This window comes from Andrena cerasifolii, chromosome 5 (assembly GCF_050908995.1).
Source record: "Andrena cerasifolii isolate SP2316 chromosome 5, iyAndCera1_principal, whole genome shotgun sequence".
Classification (NCBI taxonomy): domain Eukaryota; kingdom Metazoa; phylum Arthropoda; class Insecta; order Hymenoptera; family Andrenidae; genus Andrena; species Andrena cerasifolii.
Window position 1 is genome coordinate 4557890 of NC_135122.1, and position 21892 is coordinate 4579781.

The window sequence follows — 21892 nt, forward strand, 5'->3', positions numbered from 1 at the left end:
TATTAGCATAAATAAGTTCAAGGCTCATGCGCAGCAGCGTGAATGATGCATTAATTAAACTGTGACAGGATTTCGTCAAACAGTGGTAAACTTTGTGAGTGATTTTTGTAATAAAAAAAAACAGTAAAGTAGAAGTTAAATAAGACAAACCAATATGAGAGTTCGTAAAAGCCTTTTCTTCGTGGCTGCGTCAGGATATGGGCATACAATACAATTCATAAACAAATAATAAATATTATTTAAATTACAAAGTAGGTACATAAAGCGTAAAGTATTATCATCTCTCCTTTCTCCACTTTCTCGGTATTTTGCATTTTAGATATGTATGTAATATTTAATTTGCAATTCATTTGTTTTAATAGTTTTCTGACCTCGGTCATGCATGTAAGTTGTACATTTTGGTACTTGACGTAATGCAGAAACTACTAAGTGGGAGGAGTCATGTTTGTCAAAACTTTTTGCTTGTGAAATTAATCAATGCGAATCAATGTAGTAGCTAATCAGAATAAAATTATTTTGAATATTTTTCCATGAGTTATTCACACCGAATGACAACTTCTGTAACCTTTCCTGCTGATACAATCTTTCTTTCGCGAATGTCATCAGGCTACAGTAACAGTTTTTTTTATTTTTAGTCTTTTATTATAGTATTAACACTTTGAGCGGTGTGGCCGTGGATGTACGGCTGACTTTTGCATACCAAATAGAGTACAACTCTGCATACCCGGTCGTCAACTATGCTTTTACATTTGTATATTAACTTTCATTTATTTACTGTTATTTCTTCAAAGCGTTAAATATTCAGATTTATATGTTTATCACTGTCGGAAGGGAAACTCCATTCGCTGGTACTATAGCTAGTAACAAAATCTCCAGATAGCCCTGTAACATTCAGTAAGGTTTATTAACTCATTCAGGCTAGGGTCCCTTCAATATACAGCTTATTTACTTTCTAATGCTAAGAAACACGAATCCCTCTGATATTTCGATTTGTAGATAATACTAATTTTTTTATAGGTTAAAAAATACACAGTTTCTTGAATACATTAATGAATATCCATTAATGATCAGCTATTTTGTGTAACCAATAATTTAATGGATAGTAGCCTTCCTTCTACAATTATTAGTTGCTTATACTGATAAAAGAGACATAAATTAGATACAAAGGTTTACTTTTTATGATTCTAGAGTAGGGTAAGTTTTGAATGCATAAATTAGCACGCATTGCAATGGAGTATCCGTTGTAAAAGTTACTATTTTTTCGATTTGTTCTATTTTTGTTATTTTTTAGCATACGTTTGAGACTGTGGTATGTTTAATATGCATATTCTGTTGGGGAATTAAAGGCTGTATAAAACCCAGTTAAAGTTGAATTTATTTAACTGAGAAACAAAAGTTGGATATGTCATTGAAAGGGGTAACGATTTTTGGGTCCAACAATGAAGTTACCACTTTTGCTTCTTAGGTTGTCCTAAAAGCAAAAGGTGCCCCCACAAAATATTAAATTTTTTTATTAATGTTCAAAAGTGGTAACTTTTCGTTGGCTCTAAAAGTGTGTTGTGTTGTTTAATGTTATGTAGGGTTCCTGTTTGTTAGTTAAATAAATTACACTGTAACTGAAAAGCAATAGAAGTAGGGTGGTTTGAAAAAGTGGTAACTTTTTTGACCCTAAAAATTTGCGTAGGCACAAGTGCCGGACAAAAGTATTTGAATACCCTTTAAAAGTTTTCGAGAACCTAGAAGGAATAGTTTACCAGGTGACCTGTTTCGTAGTTTTGAAAAGAAACTGCAATTGGTCGGAATAGCGAAGAACATAGGAGGAAACTCGCTATTTCAACTTTTTTATCTGAGCCTGTAATGACAATTTAAAAATCCCGTTTGTAGATTTAAGTAAGTTGCATGCATGCTGAAAATTTCTTGCCAAAGTTGCAAATAAACGCAACCAATTTTTGGAGGGCTATTAGTACATGGTGTCTGCTTTCAAATAGTATTATCTAGAGCCTGGAGGAAGGTGGTCCTTTTTTATGAACCTAAAAGAGTTAATGAAAACCTAAAGTACTAGGTAGCTCCATTCGAAGTTGTATAGTGGGATTACGGCGAAGAGTTTCCACAAAGTATTTATGTCACAAATAAGCTGAGACTATGCACATTCGAAATACATGAGGTACAAAAATAAAAATATCTGGAGGAAGTAAAAAAAAAATCGACAATCTGGTACGAATTTTGACACGATTCCCGTTAGAATACGAAAGGTCAACTTCAGATCAATTTTTCTTTGCAATTAACATAAATATGGTATATCTGTCATATAGATTAGATACGTTGATCCATTAGCTACCAGGGCACAGTGATGGATACACAAATATACAAATTTCAGTTTAAGGCGCGACCCCCCCCCCCCGCAGAAGCCACTAAAAAGTTTAGGATTTTTTTGTTCGCGTAAATAAAAATATTGGGCTTGGATTTTTTACATAGTGTTAAAGCAATCTTTATTTTGATAGAAAAAATTTTTTTTTATGGAAAATTGTACAAAATGACAGCGAACAAAATGGCTTCCCGGAGCACTGCAAAAATACTGGCCCACACTCCCTGGAATGACTGGATCATCTGAGAAGGAAATACAACAAAGATATATAAACAGGAATATATTCTCTACAACCCAGCTTAGGATTTTCTCAAAATTCGAATTATTTTGGAAATTGTAGCAGTTTGGAGAATCGACTTTAATTTGTTACATAAAAAATTGCACCGAAATGCTTGTAAAAAATCGAATAATTGAAATATCACTAAAACCCTGCGCTAGGTTGTAGAGAATATATTCCTGTTTATATATATTTGCTGTATTTCCTTCTCAGATGATCCAGTCATTCCCGGGATTGTGAGCCAGTATTATTTGCAGTGCTCCGGGAAGCAAATTTTTTTCGTCGCCATTTTGTATAATTTTCCATTAAAAAAATTTTTTTCTATCAAATTAAAGATTGCTTTAACACTGTGTAAAAAATCAATGCCCAATATTTTTATTTATACGAACAAAAAAATCCCAAACTTTTTCGTGGCTTCCGGGTGGGGTCCACCCTTAAGACTTTGTTCCTCTCCAGCCCCACTGTGCGCCGTGGCACTAGATGGGCACTGGCGTTAGCATAACTAAGCTATACTTTGAGCAACCAGCCAATTTTAGTGTTCGGTTCCAATATTCGCAGAATGCCTTTGTATGTTCGTTACACCTATCTTGTGCGCCCCTATCATAACTATTATTATTATCTTCATGGTCTATCAGCACCCTGCAACAATAACGAAAAATCATTTCCAAAATGCTCCCTCAACGTTTTAATAACAAGTACATACCAAGGAAAACTTGTTCCAAAGCAGGCGCTCTGTGCCTGTATTAAAAGCGAGTTGTATGTTTCCCAGTCATAACTATCCGACTCAGATGCTTCATCACTCTGATTCTCCAATGAAGATCCGCCTGTGTCCGAATGCAGGCCTAAACTGTGTGTATTCTCGACGGAGTCACGAAAATTAAATGGAAATTGTGGAGTTCCATCATCTTCTATTTCAGCTTCGGTTTCGCCTGATGCAATTGTTCCAGTAGCTTGCTCCTCATCGTGTTTACGTTCTTCGGAAGCACTTCGATCAAACCCATCCACAACTCCGGGGTCCATCGATTGGTGCATTTGCTCGTTAGACTTGATCAATGTTTCTTCTTGCTCTTCAGGAACAATTTCATGAGTATTGTTTAAAATATTCAAAGTAGCACTCTCGTAGTTATCGTCAGTTCGCGTGGAACTTGCTTTTTCTTCCGAGTCTTCCAGGTCGCTGCCAATTTCCTTTTGCGATTCTAATCGACCCGAATCATCCCATTCTAGTGGAGACACAATTTCAAGTGGACCCGAATTCGCTATTTCTAATATCGCCGATGTGAGCTCGTAACTCTGATCAACGTCCTCGCTGTAATCTTCAAAAGTTTCCGCATTTCGTATAGCACTTTTTTCTAACAACGATTGCTCCTCTTCGTATTTACCTTCTTCCCCCCAGGCGACCATCGATTCGTGCATTTGCTCGTTAGATTTGATCAGTGTTTCTTCTTGCTCCGGTTCAGTGCTATCTTCAGGAACAATTTTATGAGTATTGTTTAAAATATTCAAAGTAGCACTCTCGTAGTTATCGTCAGTTCGCGTGGAACTTGCTTTTCCTTCCGAGTCTTCCAGGTCGCTGCCAATTTCCTCTTGTGATTCTAATCGACCCGAATCATCCCATTCTAACGAAGACAAATCCTTCGATGCGAATCGATTCAAATGCTCCCATTCGAATGAACCCGTATCCACAATTTTTAGTGGACCCGAATTCTCCAATTCGAACTCGAATTTAGGGTCAACTACCTCCTTAGAATCTTTCAAACCTTGCGAAATGCTTGCTGCATTTTGCACTAACAACGATAGTAGCATATAATTGTCCAAGAGATTTTTTTCCTGTTCTTCCAACTGCTGCGAGTCTTCGCTTATGTTGTCGAACAATCTCTCCGCGCGTTCTGAACTCTCTGGTTCTTTCTCACGTTCATCCACTTCCATACTGGAAAACGATGGAAAAAAGAAAGGGAAATTCATTGCTTCTGGCAAAGTAGGGTAATCAATATAAGCTGGCCAGCCAAGAGAAGACTCGGTGTTCTGTAAAATTATAGTCGATGTAAAATGTTTGTAAAAATGTGACTGTAAAATGTTTTCTGGATGGAAAAGCGTATCAAAATAGTGGACGGTCTTTTCAAGTGCTACAAATAAATATGCACAACTAAATAGATAAGATTTAGAGCTTCGCGCGTCTTTTTACAACAATAAAAACAAACTCTGTTAAAAATCATTCACTATGAGCTGGACAATGCGTATATGCTTAGAAATTATAATAACGCTGTTGAAGTCCTAAGAATCAATATTAGACACGATATAATTACTTAGCTTCGCAGCGGTGGAATTGTAACAAATTTTGCACAAGTATATATTATGTTGGATAACACTAGTTTACAAAATAAAATAGAAATGTTCAGCAGATGCCACTAATTTTTTCTTATGTGAAATGGCCCGCTGATTCTGAAAATAAGGTCTATAAATGTTTTAATTTCATAACCGATATGAAAATGTTGTCAGGCACATTTGTTGGTGATTCAATTATCTTTAATTTGATATAATGTTCGACCATATCGGTCGTTCGCAACACGAGATATTCGCAATTAAGTGGGACCACCTTTTTGACAGACAGGTAAAAAGTTCACCTGTCGATATTTCGAAAACGTGTCCATAGAATAAATTTTAGACATTACTTTCATAATCAGCGGGCCATTTTACATAAGAAAAAAAATAGTGGCATCTGCTGCGCAAAACGACTGTAAACTAGTGTAATCAACAATCACCGGCATAAAAGAATAGGAACGATTTATTAAAACGCTTCGAATCTGCAAGCTTGATTCTTTTCTTTTATATCGAAAATATGTATAGTTGGAAAAGTATTGATCTAAGTTCAACTTTATATTAAATACGTAAACTTTAACGGCCGAAATTTGGTGCACTGTTTGAAAATTCGGTTGTCCACTTTCATTTCCTTATCAGCTCGGATAATGGAGGATTTATTGCATTTTACATTTGCAGAATTAACGATACTAACTTCACTGTTAAAGATCTCGTCCCGGTCGGCAGGTACAAATTTTTGTAAATCATACTGCGTCTCGCCTTCATCTTGTCTCTTCAACGTGTCCTCAGATCCGTAAAATGGTCTTGCTGCGATGGTACTTGTTTCGTGCGTTGGTTGTTCTTTGAGTAAAAGTAAATTTTGCGATTTCGGTTCTTGAATAATGTCCGTAACCTTGACCTCTATCGATTGGGCGTGATAAGGCTTCCATATTGAATAACAAGTCCATCCGACGATCATCAACAATACCAAATACAAAATTAACTTTATACTCTGTATGGCTTGTTTGCAGGCATTACTTCTTCCTGCAGGTTTCGCGCATTCGTGTTCCTCATTGCGAGATGTCCCGTCCTCCAAAGCTACAAGCTTGTCTACACAGAGGCATTGAGGAGCAAAATTTCGTTAGTGTATATCAGTGAAACAACTTAATGGAAATATGGACGAAAGTGTTGGTTAGAGGAGTGTCGTACATTTCTCTATCGCTTTTAATGAAATACAATCAGTATTTTAAATAAAACACCATTAACATTAAATTCAATTTCTTTTGGATGTAGTTCTATATTGATTATCGAAGCTTTTATCTGTAAAGGTATTAGAACATATTTAAATTAAAGAAGATGCGTTCATAATACTAGTACACTGGTACAATTTAACATTAGAGCGAGGAACATATTTTTTCTTTCTCAATTGTTTAAAAATATTCACTTTTCTCACTCACTTTGTGTTTCTTTTGGCACGATATATAAATTCAACTGTCATTTACGCGAGTTCAAGTTAAGAATTTTAACAAAACTTGAATTAACAATTTTTACAATTCCTCTTGCTTCCTTAAACATTACTCCAACAAGTATTTTCACTGAAATGCAAGTTAAAGAGCTAGCGCTTTACTCAGTCGCGTTAATTGAATTTTAATTTTAAAAGTCGAGGGAAATTGTCTGCCCCCGCAAGCGACGCAAATGAAGAAAATTTATTTAAATTGACTGCAATGTGATGTAGTGAAATGTAGTGTCTGAAGCAGAGAAGGAAGTCTTACCCTTACTGATGCTCCACTGCTCCTTCATGATGGACAATCACTTGCAAACTAGCTACTCAGGATGAAAGGCCATTATATGGTAAAGGCAAAAGTACAAATTAGGAGGAAAAGAGGAGGAAAAGATCGCTTCTGAGATCAAACTTGTCCCCCCTACCACAAGTTTCACGCTACGAGGAAGATGTCCACGGGTCGACTTATATCTCGTATAGGTCACGCATGATTATTTCATGCTCGTTGTCAACAAAGAAACCTATTCCTCTTATTAATTGTTATACGTTCTCTAAATTTTCCAGTTTTAACTCTGAGCACCTAACGTTGATAACTGAAGAAATATGCAGCCTATAGTAGTTCTATGCAGACAATAGAAGAGAAGTAGTAATATGAAAAGTATAAAGCTAAGTTACAGCAGCAATGTGACCAGTATAAGCGACAAATTAATAAAGGGCTGTAGTGGACATAAGGATAATTCAAACCACCGTTTTATGAATAACATATTTATTAAACTAAATTAAGAATATTCGAGGTCCAGCTGTTTTAAACCGGACTCCGTGACTGAGACTGGTGGCTCTCGGAATAGTAATGCAAGTGGATGCGGGAATGTAGTGGGATTTTAAGGATTTCGGGAAGTAAGAGAGGGGATGACGGGGTAGAGCAGAAGTGCAGGACTTTAGTTAGATAACGCATTGGCTAGGATGACGACGGGTAGCAGGGATGTGAGTGATGAGACAGTGTTTACAGTTACGTAGCGTTTGGATGGTGAGTATGATGCATGTCTGCGGAGAAAGTCGGAGTTAAACAATAGGTAAGGGTCAGTAGGGGAGAGCAGGGGAATTGCGAACACTTGAGGGAAAAGTTAAATTGAAACAAAAGTATTGCCTCTAATCAGGTAATCGGGAGTCCGTTGGTGTCACTTTCATATCGACACGATGAAAAAATAAACAAATTCAGATTCTGTAGAATCGATGACCGAGCAACGGCGCCCGCGCGCGGGTCAGACTGCAAAGGCTCTCGGCGGTTATTCGACCTTCTAGTACAGGCCTTCCCAAGTAGGGGAAAACCACTCCTGAAACACATGTTTCGGTTCCCCCTCCAACGCTACGGCATCAGCTAAGGTGGGACTATTCCTACTACCCTTTCTCCGGGGAGACAGTAACGCCGCTAGGCAGCTTTTCATCGAAGAATGTTGGACCTTTGAAATAACCGTGCGCGTTGACCTGCTTTGAACACCATAGTAAACATTTCGAACGAATTCTGCCTGATTAGGCAGAAGTGTTTACACAGATGGACGATCATTTCACAATCTGTAGGGTTTAAGAGATCAAGTGACCGAAAAATACATAGAACTTAGGTAAAAAAGTTAAAGAAATTATACAAGTCCATACCTAAGTGTTTAAGAAATATCCTGCAAATTAATAGAGGTACAATATACCTAATTCATGTTTGCTTTCGTTACATTTCTTGTTTTCTTATATGTATTGGTTTTTTTTATCTTCTTGTTATTATTCTTAATATCTACTGACGCAATAAAGAATTATTCTTAATCATTATCATTATTATTATCATCATCATCATCATCATTATTATTATCATCATCATCTTTAGTATTATTATTATTATTGTGTATTCTTCGTATTCTTATTCTTATTCATATTAATATTATTATTGTTGTTATTATTGTTATTATTGTTATTATTGTTATTATTGTTATTATTGTTATTACTACTACTATTATTATGACTATTATTATTATTATTCTGAATTCATATTGTGCTGCTAATTTGTCTCCCTTATTCTATATAATTTTTACAGTGTTTGGAATAAACTGTATTGTTTCTAGAAATGACTTTGTCACATTGTTATAAACTTAGTTAAAAGACATTAGATAAGAAAGCCTATTATACTTAAGATTGTTTAGCGCGCTGAAATGGAAACATCGCACGTGGTACGCTATCGTTTTATCTGAAAAATATAGGTGTCGTAAAGCAGTTTCCCTTGTCTTACGATTCCTGAACGCAAAATTCAATGATTATGACGAATTTTTTTCCGGACAATTTGATAACCGTGTCGATAGCGATGCAGGTGTGCGATTTCCATCAGATACGGCTGTCTTGATAAAAGTTCTAGAATCGCTCCACAAGTTTGGACGCTTCGATTAGAAACAGATGTGAGAAACATGGTGCGCGTTCGGGATGCCGTATTTCGTCTCTTATTGTGTTTACAGTGTTCTCTCCACGTAGGTAAGTTGTTATACAAATTTTTAATCGCTGTTATTCTGTAACGTCACTCATGCATTCTTGATGAACGCAATTTTTCTGTCATTCTCCTCTATAAAATTCGGAACTCCACCTAATTATGGAATTAATTATACACGCCATGCCGCATGATAGTAGTGAAATTTATATCCTATTTAATCCTGAATTTTGTAATTAGTTTTAGGATCTATGGTTGGTAGCAAACCACGAAACGATGGTGTTGACGTTCAGGAAGAATATACGAAGGAAATTATTGATTGGAAATGCAATTCTAATTTAGATTGTACTGTAATTAACAGTATTTGCATCAGTAGCACGTGTCAATGTACTGCTGGTTATATTTACAATGGAAACATGACGTCATGCATTAGAGGTATATATCTCACCTAACAAATTCCATTACTAATGAACGTTTAATGGAAAATATGGGATATTAAAAAATGGTAAATCGAAATAGCGTGTTAAATTTGTTTTTGTAATGGTATAGTTGCTGGATATGGTGAAAATTGTGAGGAATCGATACAGTGCTCCAGATATTTGTACAGTGGTGGCACTTGCGTAAAAAATATTTGTGAATGTGCCGAGGGATATTATTACATGCACGGAAGGTGTAATGCATACACAGGTACGTAATGGACTGTACAACGCAACTGAAATGATGTTTTAAGGTGTTCGTAATGTACGCTCTTACAGGATTACATAAACGTTGTTATAAGGACGATGATTGTTATGTATATGCCGATTACAAGGCAGCATTTTGCAATAACGGAATATGCAAATGTAGCCCCGGGTTTTACCAACGAGAATATAGAACCTGTCGCCCAGAAGCAAAGAGTAAGGATTTTCTCAGTTTGTCTGATTCGATGGTCAATACATACTGCATTCGCAATACATTCATATTAGAAAATGCAATCATAAATTGCTGTATTCAATAAGGACGATTCGGTTTTTACTTTTAGTTTGAATTTATGAATTCCACATTTTTTTTTTATACCACGAAGTCAATTGTGACAACGAAAGAGGTTTCGTGTAGGGTGTAAAAATAATAGTTGTCGCGGCTATCACAGGTGATTCTTCACGTTTCAATCAGTACAGATCTGTTAAACAATGTGCCGCAAAATTGACCTTGACCTCGAAATTTAATTGAATAATGTGTTCTACTCGCTGAGAGCATAAAAAGTGCCAAAGGAACAATTTTTTTCGTTCCTTGGAACATTTCGTTGGAACATAGTTCCTTTGACACTTTTTATCTTTTTAGTGAATTAAACATGTTATCATAAAAAAATTGACCCGCAATTTGTAGGACAGGGTCAATTTTGAGGCATATTTTTTTAACAGATCTTCAGCAATCCAAGTGTGGAGAATCATCTGTGAAAGCCGTGATAAATAATTTGTTTACACACTACACACTGATAAATAGTAGATTAAATAGACAGAGATGTCTACTGTGGTATTTTTAAATTGATATTAGAAGCTTGTTAATACTACAACTATTAATTTTCATCATAAAACACATTGCGAGGTATAAAATGTAACAACAGTTTGTCATTGAAAATTGTGTTCTTTCATAGTTTATTTATCCCTTCGTGGTCACACGGAGTGTACCGCAACCCAGGATATGTATTTCCCAATATTTCTGTCAATTTTTAGACCTGAATAATAAAATTGAAATATTTGAGAATGTTTAACCAAAATCGACAATCACTTTTATCCACAACTATTTTTTTAAATACATATCAAAACTTACATTTCTAGAAAAGTACTATTAGAGCATGATTGTATGAATATTACGAATGTACAGTTATCACTCAAAAGTTAAAAAATTAAAAAATACGAAAATGTTACTCCGAAAAGTGTCCGACTTCGCGTGGAATGACCCGATTATAAGAAGGTGTGACCACCGAGGGTTAAATATTTTTATTGTACGTATTGAATATTAAGGAACAAGGTAGAAAGGACACGTTCTTATCATGCACTATAACATATCCACTATTACCATATTGTCAAAAATAATTATAATATACTTAGCGATAGTTAATAATTACGTTATATGATTTTGCTATTGGTGTTACATAGAAATTGGCGACGCATGTACGATAAATAATGATTGTACATTTAACAGCAACGCGTCTTGCGATGATTTTAAATGCGCTGTCTCAAACGATAAACGTGCGCCAGAGTCATACAGTACCAATGATTTGTTTGAAAGTTATGCAGTTGAAAAAGGTTTGTACACGTGTTCTGTACTGTTATGTACCAATACCTTGTACATAAGAAATGCGTACTAACATAAATATAATTTTTTAATAGACAATTCCCGTGCCACTAATTGCACAACGGACAAAGATTGTACAATGTTAAACAATGCATTATGCGGGCCTTCGGGAGCATGTATTTGTAAGCGTGCACACTTCATGGAAGAAAACGGAACATGTGTTCCCGGTAAGTCAAATTTTATTGTTCAACATGTATTAGAATTGCTGGTCGACCTAGCAACAGCCAGTTGTAATTTCAAATAGAGAGGGGAAATATTTAAGTCGATATTATTACTTTTATTAACCTTTAGAGGGCCGGGATTTTTTCATTGTAATTGTAAATTTTATTTACTTCAAATTTATGAATATATACCACCAAAATAGCCGGCAAACTATCCAAATTCTTAGGTGGCTACTATAATAGCCAGCCCGGCCCTCTAAACGTTAAAGAGAAATGGGTTATATAAAAATTGCGTGGTTTCATTTAGCCCATTCGTTTGATCAAACAAAAAAATTTTAGACGAAGATGTTTTTAAAGTTAGAAATTTTAGACTCTTTTCTTAGTAAATGCAAACATGTATTTCTCCATGGTAGAATTGAGACATACGTACATTATGCATTCTGAATGCAGCCATCAGACTTCTCAGTTGGTCCTACAACGAATAGAATGATTTAATCTCCAAGGAGGAAGTATCACTTTGCTAACAAAAGATATTAAATTGAATTGAACATCGATTGTCGTTGATAAGCTGACAGCCTTCGAATAACTCTAAGCAGAAGAAGAGTTTACGAAATTAACACTAATATAAAAATATCACGCTACACTTTTTTTAATTAATTTCATAAGCAAAATTGCAAAATAACACTTATTCCCATCGGTATCAGTTTTTAGAAATATTATAAATATAAGGTCCCTGTATTCCTGCAATATTGTCAAATTTTCGTAGAAAATAGGAAAGCATATCCTAACGTAAGTGAATACTATTTCAGAGCTCGGAGAAGCGTGCCAAGCCACAGAGAATAATACTATCGAAAATTCAGAATGTCGAAATGGTATATGGACTTGCGAAGCGGGATACGTTATATCTTTGGACAACCGAAACTGCCAGAGGGGTATATGACGCATTAACAAAGATATTTGTATAATACCGTATTCCTTGAAAGACATATAATTCTAAAAGTTGACTTTTTACACTAACCGCAGCCAGAAGGAAATATACATTCCAATGTTCCGAGGACATACACTGCAGCATTTTTGGACCAGATGCTATTTGTAAAGAGGCGGGAAACGGCATGGGATGTTTCTGTAACGAGAAATCTCGATTTAACGAAACTGAATTGTTTTGTTGGACAAAGAGAGGTCTTGAGGAAGAATGTCAACAAGACATTGATTGTTACATTGATGGTGCGAATAGTACGTTTTCGTGTATAAACAATATATGTTCCTGTCCCAGTGGAAGTCACCCGAATTCTAATCGCACTGTGTGCGTGAAAAGTGCAGCAGGTAAGTGAAATGCAATTATTTTTTCGAGTCGCGACCTCCTTTCGTAATATTCAAATAACTTGCTCCCTCTCATATAAGGTAAGGTAAATTTAATAAGGTAAAGAAAACACATTAAAAATAGTTATTTCAGAATTTGATTCTAACTTAATAATATTAAAAAAAAAAACAAACCATGGCGACCCCCAGAAAACACTTCGCAACCCACAGGTTGGGAATCACTGTGCTAGAATTTTGTATATTTTTTTCGATGAAGTAGCTACTCATTATAATATTGCCATTCAGAACGTTTGATTTAATTTTTTTCGTGCGTACAGGGTAAAGAGTACTCACTGAATTAAGGGAGTGAAGTAAACTCTGTCAGCATTAGAAGAGATTTCCAGTTTTGGTAATGAAAGTGATTTGCCTGCTTCCATTTATTTATTACATCTGTACAAAGTGAAAACACGAAATCATTTTACTACATTATCAGTTATATTTACTTCAATTCATAATTGCGAATTACAGTTCTGTTGTAATATCGTAATCTTATGAGACGCATTACTGCAAGTTTCACTTGAGTAAGTGGAAAATGCTAGATAAGGTCAGACCACATTGTTTTTAAGAATTCGCAACTCATAGATGCGAACTGTTCGTGGGGAAGGAAGGGGAATACGTAGAACATCTTTTGTAAACATCGAAGTTAGATTGTGTGGAAATAATATTTCGTTTTCACTGTGTATGCTTTGAATAAAAGATGGCAAATCACTTGCCTTGCTATCGTTGAAAATAGCTTCTAATTAAAAGGGTTAATTTTTCAACCTACGTTCATTAAGCATTTTCTACTTATACTACAATTAGTGATTAGTATCTACCTCGTATGTCCCAGACTCCTTTTTAAAAAACACCCTGTATATAGAGCAAAGTGAATAAACATTAGTCGTGTTCATACGTAGATACAGGCCTAGTTCTACGTACAGATCTGCTACGTCTCAATTTTTAATAGTTTACATGACGATATCTCTACTTTCTAAATAAAGCTTCTGATGTCATTATTCACAAACTACGAATACCCTTCGAACTGTAAGTTAAAAGTGTTCTCCGTATAGGAACATTTTCTGATGAACGATCATCAGTTTCTAATACTATGTACCTATATCAGTTATCAGTACGTACAGAGTGTTAAAAAAGTGATGGTCTCTGCTTCAGGGGTGAATTGGGGTGGAGATTGGTAAAAAGAAGGCTGCAAAATTGTTTCTAACACTGAAAATTAATGTTAATTTTGTCTCTTCGCATCAATATATTTTTCTCGCTGAAAGGAGAAAAAGTCAAATAGGAACCATATGTCGCAAGCGCACAATTTTCTCAAAAACGTGAAAAATGGTTTCATCAAATACATGGATCACTTCAACCGTGCCAAAACTTTATCAATTTTTTTTCTAGGAAACAGTACGTTTGCGACATATGGCTCCTTTTGCATAGAAAAAATTAACATTAATTTGCAAAGTTATAAACAATTTTGCAGCAAGTCCCTTTTACAAATCTCTTCAGATTCAGAGGTGGGGATCTTTCTTCATCATATACTTTAAAACGTTGAATTTAATTTCAGACCTTGGAATGCCATGCGAAACAGTCGCCGATTGTGCTACGAAAAATGCAGCTTGTGTAAATGACATTTGCGTTTGTAAAGACAGTTATTACGAGTCGGAGGGCCAATGTAATCAAGGTTGTATGATTTTAAATTCCCAATTTGGGGGCCGTCCTTAAATCACGTAAGGGCAATTTTGGCGATTTCTTACCCCTCTCCCTCGCCCAGTATAAGAATTCGTAAGATTTGATATTGCAACCCCCTTCTTACGTAATATTTTTTACATTTAATTTTGTCATTTATTCAAATTCTTTTAAAGGTTTATATAATTCATTGAACTCGGTTTCGGAAAATTTAAATTAAAACTACTTTTCTGAAATATTAATATTAGAATTTGTATTTATTGAAAATTAGAGATTAAAAAATATTACGTAAGACGCTACCTGCCTACCCCCCCCTTGTAAGAAAACGTAAGAAATTCGCGATTCTCCCTCCCCCCCCCCAAAAAAAGCCTTACATAATTTAAGGACGATCCCTTTTGTTAAAGAATGTGATATTTTTATTCTAATAATGGGCCGTCAGAAATATAATTCACATTTTCATTGTTAAAGGTATTAATTCCAATTGTACCAGCAATGCAGAGTGCACACCCGAAAACTCACAATGCAAGGGAGGTCGTTGCATTTGCAACGAGAAATATGTTGCTGCATCATTTGGTTTATGCGTACCAGGTAAGAATTATTACCGTATCACTATAAGCAACATTGATTCGCATTATAAAAAATAAAGGCAGTTTTCGCGAGTCGAGTGTTTAAACAAAATCCTGTGTCCAGTTAGAATAGTAGTATATGCTGAATAGTAGTATAAACTTTGCAGAAATATAGTTCAAGTGGTGCTAATAATGTAACCCTACTTTGTTTCGGCAAAGAAACGGTCCTGGGGGTAAGAACACACCCCAAAAGAAATGGTAAGATTTCATATCATCAAATCGATAGTTTAATTGAAAGTGTTATGGCGTTTTGTATTCTACAATATGATGATCAAGAATTTTCGGAAAAAGAGTGGTGGGGATAAGTTTTGAAAAATCGGGTAGGTTGTGTCGGGGACACAAACCGCAGTTTTTGACGCGAATACTCGGATATTGAAGAAGTAAGTTTGATATTAATATTCAAGGAGAATATTATTGATTATAGGCCTGTGATAGCTAAAGTATGAAATATCAAATGTAAGACCACATACTAGTTTTTGAAGTATTTGTTACTACAAATAACGTTACTACGTCGACGTTGAAGTCTACTCCCATTGTGGGTACAACTTTCTTTACACTTTCTGTATATTTTCCGAGCATTTGGAACATCAAGAATTCAATGTTAGCCTTCGAGAGATTGGGACGAAGAAACTCACTTTCGCAGTTCTTACAAGCTCGCGCTTCGGGATCGGCGGTAAGCGTCTAACAAGGGAAGATCGCGAATCCAAAAGTTCAAAAAATTCTTAATCTTTGTAGATATGTAGGCAATTTCCTCCTGGTTACAACGCAATTTTTTTTGCTGCCCGAAGTCACTCTAAGGGGGTGAAATTTACCCCTCCAGATTCGGATACTTTTCGATTTTATTTTGTAACACGCAATCTGTAAGAGATAGAAAAAAAGTTTCAAGACAAAAGTTACGTCTCTTAATTAGATCTATGAAATCGTAAAAGTTTTACCAATTGTTTAAACAATTAGAAAAAGTTATAAATAAAAATATTTATAATGTTTTTGGCAATTCGTTTTTTCACGTGAGATCTGAACTGGATGGTTAAATAATTATGAAACACCATGATGCATATTTTCTCCATACAATTTCAACTTTTGTTGTATTGCGGAACTGTGCTTCTCGACAATCGAAGAACTTTTGAATCTCATTGTAACTTGTTCTTCTAACATTTATTAGGAAATAATATAGAATAAAACTTGTTTTCGATATCTTTTACAGTTTCACAGATATTCATTATAATATGAAAACTCACAATATTTTTTGAGAGGGTGTTTTCACCCCTAGAACCGTTTCATTGGTGAAACAAAAGATGGTTACGTTATTACTATCACTTCACCTACATTTGTAATGACCTATTAACCTTCATTTAAACAGAGATAATGTTCCTAATATACCAGATGACATATTTTTTGCCTTCGCAAAATCTGAATTTTTAAAGGAAGTTACTTTTTAGTACATTAACTTGAATGTGTTAATGTAATAAATTCTACACAAGTTTATACAAAATGAATTTTGTTTTACACTTTACCATGTGCATTCAATTGTTGCACAGTGTACACACATAATATTGTAGCAATAAAATGATACGTGGCATTAACGCTTTTTCAGTCGTGTCTTTTGGAGACCCATGTGAAAAAGATGTTCAGTGTTCTGCGGTCGTGTCAGATGCAATTTGTATAAGTGCTGATAATTCGACCACAAATAAAACTTGTGCATGTAGTGAAGGCCATCATAATAAGTTCAGCAAGTGTTATAAACGTAAAGGTGAGAATAATAAACTATTATATTATGAAATATTTAAAACCTTTTTGTATTTTCGATTATCACAAGGAGAAAGGAGAGTATCCCAGGTGTCCGCCTCCGATTGCTTTGATTTTTAGATATATTTTAGAGGACCGAAAAATAAGATATACGTGTTCCTTTATAGCGACCCGTTTCCATATTTAGGGGTGAAACCACCCCTCAAAGTTATAAGATTTTCAGATGTTCGTCTCCGATTGCTTTGGTGTTTGGATATATTTTAGAGGACCGAAAAATAAGAAATACGTGTCTTTTTATTTTGGCTTGTTTGCATGTTTAGGGAGTGAAACTACCCCTCAATGTTATAAGATTTTCAAGTGATTTATCCACCTTCGATTACTTTGGTTTTTGGATATCTTTTAGATGACCGAAAAATAAGAAACAGGTGTCTTCTTATTTTGGCCTGTTTGCATGTTTGGGGGGTGGTTACACCCCCTAAATATGGAAACGGGCCGCTATAAAAAAAAAACACGTATATCTTATTTTTCGGTCTTCTTATTCATATCCAAAAACCCAAGCAATCGGAAGCAGACACCTAAAAACCTTGAGAGTTCCGCACGCGCTCGAAAATAATAATTCGCGGGAATAACGCACTGACTGCCCGGAGATTTGTCTACTTTATATCGATGGATATTGTTTGTAAATATTAGATAAGGTCAAGACGTACTAAGGCGTTCAGTAGCGTGTGTTGAGGCACGAGGCGGGCACTTGGAACATTTTCTTTAATTATCCATTACTCGAAAACTAACGTTCATATGACGTTTCTCCTTGCGTGTGTAGATTCACCCAAGTATTGACATGCATTTATGAATCAGACATTTTTCATCGCCAAATCGGTGTTGCTGTATTCCTTACATTTCTGACACAACATATAATTTAACCTGTCACGAAATATGCCAAAAAAGTTTACTTTAAAATTATTATTTCAAGAAGGAAGAACTTTTCATAGAGTGCGTGAAATATATTTTAATTGATGAAAATTAAAATTAAGTAACATTGAATTACTAGAAGATCTAAAGGGGGTGCACCACTTTGTAGGCCAAAAAGAATGGGTAAATTTAAGATTTGTTTTCTTAGTTAATTTTTCAGTGAAATATCTGAATCTTTTTAGGAGACGATAGGCAATATTTTAACTTTATTTTCATACATTATTTATGTCCTACCGTCATGTCTGGCAGGACCTTGTCAGCTGGCACCCAGCGCCGAAAGCGACTGGAGAAAATAAAATAAAAACTTCTTATGTCACCTCAAAGAAAAATACATTTTCCTCCATGTAGCTTACTTTCTTCATCGTTATATTCAGCACACTATGCCCATAAAGTTTGATCCCTTACTTTGGGAATATCATACACAAATGTCAGTCAATTAAAATCCGTCGCATTACGTGCCATTGAAGTTCGCTCGTAGAACTTTGCGTGTAGGCTGGTGAAAATATTAAAATGAATTTGGTTCTTTTAGTTCTTGGTACGAGCTGCGAGAACCACGGGGAATGTTATCTGGATTCCAACGAAAGCCAAGTAGTCTGTAAGAATGGCAAATGCGCATGCGACTGGAATTATGTTCGAGTAAATGATACTGTGTGCAGAATACGCTCGAACATTCAACCTTCGGTTAATGGTAAGTAACCTTGACTCGTGACCGATCGAGAGGTCTCCTTGCATTTGATTTCCGACGATGCAAGAGAAACAAGGGGTCGAAACTTTAACGAGTAGTTTTTTGGATCGCGCGTGGAGCTCCTATGCGGCAAGGTTGTAATGTTCTTGCAATTACGACGCGACGCTCGCATGCCGCCCTCAAGTTGCGTTGCAACTTTTACGATTGCAAATGCTGATAAAGCGTATCTGCAAGGCGACATAACCCATCTGAAACGGACCTTTTTTCCCAGGAAAAGGGACACGGAACGGTGATGGTCCTAAGAAATGTCGTTTTGCAGTTGCTGTCTGTATTGCCACGAATTTTATTACTGCTGGCAGATGTGCGATATACAGTGGCTCGCAGCCATAATCGTACACGCTTTAAAATCGCATAACTTTTTTAAAATTATTCCAAACGACTTGAGTTTTTTTTAGAAGCTAGAAGGATTAGTTTGATAAATGACGTATTTGGTCGTTTGGAAAAAAAATGAACTTGGTCGGAATAGCAAAAAAAAAAATAGAAAAGGTCGTTTTTTCAACTTTTTGGGAATTTCCGCGATTCTGATTTTGGGAATTTCCGCGATTCTCGACCTTATTCCGCGATCTTTAAGCGTTTATAGCTCAGAGCAACTTTAACCGATTTTCATGAAATTTTAGGCACGCATACAACTTACTTCAATCTACAAACGAGTTTTTTGAATTTTCATTATAGGCTTACAAAAAAAGTTGAAAAAAGCGACGTTTTCTATTTTTTTTTTGCTATTCCGACCAAGTGTTTTTTTTTCAAAACGACGAATCACGTCACTTAGCAAACTAATTTTCCTAGCTTCTAAAAAAACTCAAGTCGTTTGGATTAATTTTAAAAAAGTTATGCGATTTTAAAGAGTGTACGATTATGGCTGCGAGCCACTGTATGTGCCTCTGATTAAGAAAGTGGTGTAAGTCATGTGTTTTTTGTTTCGAGATAAGTATATTGACTGTTGCGTTTGGCCGTATTAGTGACACTATCATGCCACTGCTTACTTGACGGCTATTTGGCAACACGTCTTTTATAATATTGGAGTATAAATCAATATAACATAATATAAGAAAAATCTAAATTTTGGGGGTTTTTTTACTTACACCACTTTCATAATCATCGACACACATGAGACTCAATGTACGGTGGTGTAAAACAGTGCACTTTTAGTCGGAGACTGATAGCAAATGTCTTGATCACGCTATTATTATCTACTTAATTAATCGATATTGACTTGAGCATTCAGGAATTTGTAAATTTATTTAAAAGAAGCTTTCCAATAGGACTTCGAAGTTGAAAGAAATTAATAGTTTAAATTATTTAATATAGTGTGCAATAATACGTAACCAATTATTACATAGAAACATAATGTTCTTTTATTATTTTAGTCATTTTGTTGTCTTCTGATATTATCTAGTTTGCCCTGTATGTAAAAATGAAGACAAAGAAGTAATTGTATCTACTTTGAAAATTAATATTTTTTAATTATGAAGATAATGTATCAACTGGAATTAAAGAACTTATGCTATCTTTTCTTTTTCAGGCGGCACAACGAGAATCATTTCAGGATTACTACCAGTGCTCTTATTATTAACAAATTTTCTTAATGCCATTAAAAGATAATACACAAATTTCCTAGTTAAATTAACGCCATGTAATATAAGAATAATAATGTCAGATTCGTAATGTAATAGTAAGTTTTAAACATTAGGCATGACACAAGCATGTTAAATGCTGTAATTTAAGAGGGCACATGAAAATATTATAGTACATAAGATTCGTTATCTTCTTATGAAAATAAATTAGGTTCAATGCGAAGTGAAGAGGCATTATTTTATTATTAAAATTGACCTATTTGAACCGTACTTTTTTATTGAAACTTAATATGTTACATTGCATTCATGAGTCGAAAAATGCCGTTTCTGTTTACCATGATTTGTCTCATAGTGCGTAATTGTTTCGTTCAGTCTTGGAATGTTATCCATAAACACAATGATTTTTCCTTATCTTTGACGCCCTAATAACTACCTTACTAATCTTTTGATATGTATGTTATCAGCACTGAAATATGATGAGTGGGATTAGAGAAATGTGTGTGTGTAATGCGAGCATTGTGTCTCACAATTAATCAAGTCTTACCAAACCTAGTATCGGTTCTACTAATCAGTAAAGTTCATCGTCTAAACTGGCGAATGACTCAGAGAAAAAGTCTTCCGCATTTTGCATGGGCGCTCGATAAGAGGAACATGGCCGTACAGTGGCAGTGACTGATGGGAATACCACGATCCACACCGTTCGAAATTCATAAAGAAAACTTCCTATGGGTGGAACATTAATTTCAACTATTCGAAAGAAAAGCGAAGCTTAAGATCTCATAGGATTTCCAATACTTTACAGCAATTGAGGTTTAAAATAAAAAAAAATGTTTAGCATTAAAAAAAAGTCCACTTTTCAAGAAAAATAGTATTCGAAATTATTGTGCCTATCCGAGATATAGTTACTTAGGTGTGAAGTCCCTCAACGGGGCCTTACCCGACACCCTACTGGCTGCTGGCCGCTAAACGTGCCCCCTACTACCTCAAAAAATAAAACAGAAATTGAAGATACGGTTTATCATTATTAAAATACATCAATTAAGCTTTGATTAATTATTATATTGATTCATAAATTCTCCACTACTGTTCTAATGCAGTACATATACCTTACTAAAATGTATTTGTATTTAATACGAGACAATTTTTAATAGCCAGTAGCAAAGTTTAATTGGTGTCTTTTAATAATGATAAACTGTATCTTCAATTTCTGTTTTATTTTCTGTTAAGGCCCCGGTTTTGTCCTGGTCTTCTCTAAATACAATCCTGCAAGAGGTAGTAGGGGGGGGGGGCACGTTTAGCGGCCAGTACCCAACAAGGTGTCGGGTAAGACCCCGCTGAGGGACTTCACACGTAAGTCACTATATCTCGGATAGGCACTATAGGTTAGATGCGCGTGGGCCTTACCATAGGTACGTAAGAAGCGTTTGCTTTAAAGGCGGGCTCACACATGTCAGTTCCGTGACGGTTCACTGTCAGTGGTCTCTGCGCGTCAGAGTCAGTACCTGACACGGACAAGCGTAAATGCTCCGTTCCCAAACAGTGGAACGGTATGTTTTATCGCTGATACTGACGGCACTGAACCGTTGTGGAATTGATATGTGAATCCGCCTTAACTCAGCGCACGTTTCAGGCCAGGAACTTCAATATATTTTGAATTTCTCAATTTTCTCGAAAACGGAGAATTAAAATTTGTGCTTCAATTAGTATCCGTATCTGCCAGTCCTTATTATAAAGGAGTTCTGCAAACTGATTACGCGAATTGCCGTAGTATAGTATAAACCTATTGTTGGTGATTATTCGTCTTG

At 35.4% G+C, this 21892-nt stretch overlaps 2 protein-coding genes across 2 annotated transcripts; one reads left to right on the forward strand and one right to left on the reverse strand.

The window, feature by feature from the left end:
• Positions 1-220: 220 nt before the first annotated feature.
• Positions 221-7011, reverse strand: LOC143369285 (uncharacterized). The gene is made up of 4 exons (XM_076813043.1): positions 6710-7011; positions 5653-6047; positions 3346-4664; positions 221-3281 (listed from the first exon to the last, which is right to left on the reverse strand). The coding sequence occupies exons 1-4, from the start codon at positions 6735-6737 to the stop codon at positions 3119-3121; spliced, it is 1905 nt and encodes a 634-aa protein (XP_076669158.1). The 5' UTR covers positions 6738-7011; the 3' UTR covers positions 221-3118.
• Positions 7012-8786: 1775 nt separating this feature from the next.
• On the forward strand, positions 8787-20315 carry LOC143369287 (uncharacterized). The gene is made up of 13 exons (XM_076813045.1): positions 8787-8946; positions 9140-9334; positions 9449-9586; positions 9655-9795; positions 11038-11187; positions 11272-11403; positions 12207-12329; positions 12421-12720; positions 14306-14422; positions 14896-15015; positions 16648-16803; positions 18298-18456; positions 20036-20315. Exons 1-13 carry the CDS (start codon positions 8883-8885, stop codon positions 20113-20115), a joined length of 1875 nt encoding a protein of 624 aa, XP_076669160.1. The 5' UTR covers positions 8787-8882; the 3' UTR covers positions 20116-20315.
• Positions 20316-21892: the final 1577 nt, after the last annotated feature.

Excerpts from the sequence above, each read along its gene's own strand:
- LOC143369285 (XM_076813043.1), bottom strand. The coding sequence starts at position 6,737 with ATGAAGGAGCAGTGGAGCATCAGTAAGG. Across the intron at positions 6,048-6,709 it reads GCAGTGGAGCATCAGTAAGG|ACAAGCTTGTAGCTTTGGAG; the intron begins GTAAGACTTCCT and ends GCCTCTGTGTAG. Across the intron at positions 3,282-3,345 it reads TTTGGAACAAGTTTTCCTTG|GGTGCTGATAGACCATGAAG; the intron begins GTATGTACTTGT and ends TTATTGTTGCAG.
- LOC143369287 (XM_076813045.1), top strand. The coding sequence starts at position 8,883 with ATGGTGCGCGTTCGGGATGCCGTATTTCGTCTCTTATTGTGTTTACAG. Across the intron at positions 8,947-9,139 it reads ACAGTGTTCTCTCCACGTAG|TTTTAGGATCTATGGTTGGT; the intron begins GTAAGTTGTTAT and ends TTTTGTAATTAG. Across the intron at positions 9,796-11,037 it reads CTGTCGCCCAGAAGCAAAGA|AAATTGGCGACGCATGTACG; the intron begins GTAAGGATTTTC and ends GGTGTTACATAG.